General features: G+C 31.0%; 1 protein-coding gene across 1 annotated transcript in view; it reads right to left on the bottom strand.

Moving 5' to 3' along the window:
* Positions 1 to 4,151: 4,151 nt before the first annotated feature.
* Positions 4,152 to 6,263, bottom strand: part of LOC106752883 (two-pore potassium channel 3) — an 18,080-nt gene continuing 15,968 nt past the window's right edge. The window contains exon 2 of the mRNA XM_014634665.2: positions 4,152 to 4,870. Coding sequence (XP_014490151.1) covers positions 4,723 to 4,870 — 148 coding nt within the window. The 3' untranslated portion in view covers positions 4,152 to 4,722. The remainder of the gene's footprint in view (positions 4,871 to 6,263) is intronic.

The raw sequence follows: 6,263 nt of genomic DNA, 5'->3' as shown, positions 1-6,263 counted from the left end.
ATTTGAAATTGATAAAATGGAATTTATTTTTTTTGTTTTTATAATAAATTTTTTATTTCCTAATTTGATTTTTTATAATTTTTTTAATTTTGTATAATTAAAAAATATATTTTAAAATCTAATTTAATATCATACAACAGATAAAATTTGTAATAACTTATATTATTTCAAATTAATATAGACTTCCAACATATGATCCATTTGTAATACTATCTGAGACTACCAAATTGTAAACATTCATCCTATAATAGAGTATTTTCATTCTACCCTCTTAAATTAGAAAAAGTTTGCATTTTATATTTTAAAAAATATAAACCCGTTTTTTCAAATGTCTGCTAATCATGCCGTCACATAACCGCAATCATGCATCAATGAAATAGATGAATGAAATAAGATAAAAGCCATAAATAAAAAGCAATTAAATCAATCCAACCCTATAGAAAATGTACAATATTTAATTAAACCAAATCTTTATTAGCAAGTTTTCTTTTCATGTCTTTCTTTATTCTAAATTTAGGAGGAAGGAAAATTTTATATATTTCAAAGCTCGGAAAATTACCCATTATAATGAAAATTTGAGTTTATACATTTTAACTTATAAATTCTTTTTATGTACATATATTATCATTAGTAGTTCATGAAAACATCTCATCATAGTAGAAAAAGTGAAAGATGATTATAGTGGAACTCATTATTATTTGCAAAGTTCTTATTAATTCTTTTTATGTCAATTTTGCTATATAGTAACATGAATAGATGAAAAGAGATAATTTATACATTTTTGTATTTTTTGTAAACATGTCTTACTTTTATGTATTAATTTAAAATTTTCTTTAATAATTTATTTGTATATTGAAAAATGTAAATTTATGTAGTTTTTTTTATGTTTTATATTATTTTGTTTTTAATAATAAATAATTGATAGATTTTAAGATGTAGCAAAAATGTTAAAGTTTATAACAATGGTTGCCATCATCTTATTTTGAAAAAAAAAAATAGATAAAAGAAATTAAAAGTATAATATGATAAAGATTGAAAGATTGTAAGAGGAAATGCACTAAATATAACTTGTAAAAGAAGTTGTTTTAATTAATAGCACTTGAGAAACACAAGTCCAATTAGTGTTGGGTTGTCTTGCAGCATAAGTTTAACATGAGGAAGCAAATCAATCAACATCAATAAGCACTTTTCGGCCTTCAACTCAATTTTACATTTCCTTAATAAATTATTTATTTCTATTGACTTGGAATCAAAAGTCAGCATTTCACCAATCATCTTAGCCACATGGAATGTTCCAACTTGGTCTCATTTTCCAATATCTTTTTATGCCTATAATCTATTGTGCCATTTTCACAAACATATTTTAAGTTGAAGTTGTAATATTTATTTATATATGCCACACACATTTTTAGTTTTGAAGCTGAGTTCAGTCTTTTAGTGTGAAAGGTTCCTCTCTTTTGGTTGATTCTTCACAAATTAAGGATTAATTTCACTGTTCTAACTACTAACACTTTCCTCCTTTCTACTTTATTATATCAATAATTTAAAACGTGAATTGATGCTACCATGACCCACCAACTTGTTTACTAGTAAAACATAAAGTTCAGCAAAACTAGTCTTCTTTACTAAATTAATACTTCTCTTTTTCATTGTCAAAATATAATAATTAAGGGTAATTTGACATGGTCATGCCCAGGTTCTGCCTCTACTGTTTTTTACTCCTCTTTTAAAATTATTATTACTTTTCTTTTTAAATGTTCTACTCAATCACCTGATCATGCTTATCACAGTCTACTGTAGAGAATTATGAAAGAGATATTCAAATGACACGTAAATTATGTTCAAATGTTGTCAAAAAAATGTTGTTTAAGTATCGTTATTCTTATAAAGACTAAAAATGTAACCATAGATCACAAACACTTTCAGATGTGAGAACTGGTTTCTGCCTTAATGTTAGTATCAATTGTGTTTTGTTTTTCCTTTTTTTCTTTCACCAAAATCATTTGTTGAGCAAGGTTGAATTGAACAGTTTTAAAAGTTGAGTGGCAAACTTTGAGTGCACAGTGACAAAGCATGATTATGGCAATTGAAATTGATTTAATGATAATGTTCCAAACCCAAAAGAAGCCTTGGAATTTGCAATCTTTTACCAAGTCAGAGATATCTAACATAATTGCATAAACTTTACATTTCAACAATGAAGATTGTTGAATTCCTCATCAAGACCACAAAGGGGTTAGCCTCATATGATTAACATAAAGAAAGCATGCACTAGAGACCAGACTATGAACTAGACTACTTCTAGAAAATGTGTTTGACTGTTTCTCACTCTGTCACACGCCATCATTAGTCTTTTGTTTGTTATTCCAAGATAATGACACAAATAATAATGATTATGCCTTAAAAGAGAAAAATAAATTAAGAAACAGCAAAGGGTAAAAGAAAGCATAATGGAAGCAGCCTTTTAAGAACAAAATCAACCCCCACATACCTAATTCTTTCTTTTTATCAGTTATATAGTACTGAATGAACCCCTTTTCATATTATGAAAAACCAAAAGGCATAGTCTATAAGCTATATGATATTCCAAAATGCAAAATGATTCATGACTATGCTCACCTAATTCCAACTGGCATGCTTTTATGCAAACAAACAGTTACATTCACATGCACTTCATATCAGTTAATAATATACAATCTCTGACTTCTCTGCTTGTTCTAACTCAACCTCTTCCAATTGCCAAATAGAACTTTAAGTTTGTCAAACATTTTACATGGATCAAGAATGCTACAAGGGGGTGAGTGAGTTTACCATGTGTAAACGCTTTTAAGTTTCTCAGTGGTCAAAGAAAGACTCAAAGGACTGAAAAGGCCTCAAATAATGGTTATCTTTGCTTTGCAGACACTATTTGTTGTTTGTCATTTTCCTTTTTGTTTGGTGGCTTACTTCTTCCATCAAACACACCACAAATGCATTCAGAACTTGATAGGCTACTTGTGGAAGGACAACGAGTTTGCACAAAAGAAGAGGGTTGGACAAAGTCAAAGGTTTGAAATTAATTAGGAAACTACAAAACTTTGTCAAAGATGTCAGGCTTTTCAGAGCAGTCTTGGAGCCTTGCCTCAAATGAATAATATTGTTAGAGGAGCACCTAATTCCCATAGAGCCTCAGTGTCGGGTAATACAAAATTAGTCTATATGTTAAGTTTTGTAGTGATTTATGAGCCTATAAATATAACTGTCTTTGTCAGCTCAATAATGCAGTTGCAGGGTGTGAACATGGGTGAATGAATGACAACTGAAGAGGACATGATATTGTAAGATAATTCGTTATTTCATCAACATTTTAACAGTATAGACAAGTTATAGCTTCCTTCTGCAGATTTCACGACCATTTTACCATAGGACAAGGTAAAATCTAGACACATTTTTGCAGGTTTCACACTTAGCATTGAGATTTGTGTATTTTATACAACCCTTTCAAGAGAGATTGCAGAAGTTGCCAAATTTGGAGATTTTGAATTTTGGCACCTTAAACTGAAACATCAGGCTTCCTTAGTCAAGGTTTTGAAGAAGGAAAAAACAAATTGTTCTATTTAACACATTCTCTGGTTTTGCTTAAAACGTGTCAAAAACCACAAAACTCAGTAAAAGTATGTTGATAATTAGCCCTTCTCTTATTTCATGTCAAGTGTCAGGATTTTTAATATCATTACATATTTATAATTAATATTCAACAACACTAATAGAAAATCTACTTACTCTAAGAATAACTTTGAAATAGTCGCTTATTTTCTTTTAAGCTAACTATTTTACCAAGTATGATGTTTATTTTTTAAATAGCTTGATTTATCCCCCTCCTTATCTTTACTATAATAATAATAATAATAAATTTCCAACCATGAGGGTGAAGTAGAACCAGAACAAGTTGCAGTTTGTAGGACTCAATCATCCTTTCCCCCTCCCCCAACTCGAAATTTTTTTAAGTGCTAATCATAACAGTTGATTTTACAATCAGTAGTTATTATTGCAATTTACCTTTTCCTAAAGTGTTTTTTTTTTTACTTTAAAGGAGACATACCAGGTACGATGCCATTTCAAGCCTATTAGTGTTGTACGTGCCATACATGTTAAACATGTGCACTGCAATCTGCAACATCTAAATGTCCAATGACATACATGAATATAATTATGTGTAATAAAGAACTTAAATATTACACATATTTTATTACACCGAGCTAATCGAATCATCTTGGCAAAAATAATACATGAAACTCACCAAGAAGTTCTAAATAGATTGTGCAAATAATCAAGAGATGACTAACCCAGAGCAGATAGCTAAAGAATCAATGAAATTCATTCTCAAAAAAATTATGTACAGATTAATACTTTAAACCAATCAAAATGATCCCTTCCGTTATCCCAAGCCATCTCATCAATGTGACCATCTGTGATTGGTTATACCCGAATTTTGGCAAGGTTAGCACCTTACCACCCACTAAATAATTTGTGAAACTGAGGCAAAAGAACCCAGAAATTCATCAGCCTCCATGGTATATGTCATGAGTTAATGATCATGACAAAGGGTAGCGGGAAATCACCACCTTGCATCTTGAAAACCTGATATCCCCTCCCAACCACCCAATACAAGAAAGTTCCCATCAACTTGAAAATCTCACACTCCCTTCTCTACTTCCCTCTTCAATATCCACACTGAGCTCATCAATTATGAGGCTCCATAAGATCAGCAAGGGTTATTTTTCCGCAATTGCCAGCATCTAGTCTATCAAACTTCTCACTTACCTGCATGACGTCCTTCTCAGATACCTTTCCCATCTCCTTCAGCTTGTATATAACATATTCTGATTTACTGCATGTCCAAAACTCAGTATATTCAGTAAAACCACAAAAATGTTTGAGTTGCAAAATTTGATCAAAATAAATTAGCATAGCCTTCTTGGCAGGATAAAAAACAAAGAACAATATAACACTAAAGAGAAAAGAATGATGGGACCCAAAGGAAAGGGAAAATAAAAATACGAATTTGACACTTGGAGATTGCTAAAAAATGAGACCTTGAAACTATTAGAAGATTACTGTATGTACACGTTTGTCAACAATTCACAATAGCAGAGAAAGAAATGTACATAACTACGAGAAACAATTGAAAGAATCTGCATGCAGACAATATTTCAAAATTATATACTAGTCTCGACCATCATGGGGAGAAAAATTAGATGAAATCCATAGATAATGCAGCCGAAAAAAGAAAAGCACAATCCGGTTTTTCATTATAAAAATAAATCAAATAATTGGAATATATATTATCTTGTGAAGCACAGATGAAGGGGTCTAGAAGAGAAATACATTAGTTGGGTAACAGTTTTCTAACAAGACTATGACCTGTATGAAAATGCTATACATGTGTGAAGCACTTTAATCCATATATACAAGAACAAAGGAGATACACAAATTTCTTCGAATTAAAGGGAAAATTATTATAAAAATACTAGAATCCTATGGAATATGGAGATTGTACCAAGATTAATACAAAGGACTGACATTATTGAAAATCTCAAGGATGTCAACAATGCAAACAATATACTAGGACAACAATTGATGAAGTGATGTCAAAGAAATCAAAGACTTATATATGATTTTTCATTGATTTGGAAGGCACATATACTGTTCCTACTTCCAAGAGAGGTTGTGTGGAAGGCCTAAAGAAAAAAAGAGTATATAATGCCTATCATGACGATAGTGAAGATAAAAGGTGAGTTCACAATTTTCGTATAAGTGTGTCTCAAAGGTCAACTTTGAGCCCCTATCTTTTCACCTTCGACCTACATGCGTTTACTAAGCATATCCAAGAGTTTATGCCATGATACATGTTTTGTGGAAATGATAGTCCTAGTTAAAGAGCTAAGAAAGGAAATAAATGGGAAGATCAAAGATGCAGCTGCAGAGATAAGTTATGGAAACACAAGGAATGTACGTTTAATAGGAGACATACTGATAAGGATTTTTTTAAAAGCACAGAAAGAAATCAAATGAAGACTGAATATGAGTGTATTTTATTCTCTGCAAAACGAGAAAATCAGTAAGATATGAATAACTCACTGCCCAGAGCCAAGCTCCTCAGAGAAACCAAGAATGGCTCCCTCTCTACCAAAAAACAACTAACCGTCCCCAAAACTTTCTTCCAGATTCTCTTTTAAACAACCACACCCATTTCTCTCTCTTCTAACCAACCTATTCCCCTC

This window comes from Vigna radiata, unplaced genomic scaffold (assembly GCF_000741045.1).
Source record: "Vigna radiata var. radiata cultivar VC1973A unplaced genomic scaffold, Vradiata_ver6 scaffold_48, whole genome shotgun sequence".
Classification (NCBI taxonomy): domain Eukaryota; kingdom Viridiplantae; phylum Streptophyta; class Magnoliopsida; order Fabales; family Fabaceae; genus Vigna; species Vigna radiata.
Note: the sequence above shows the minus strand (reverse complement) of the source record. Positions and strands in the feature narration are given on the sequence as shown.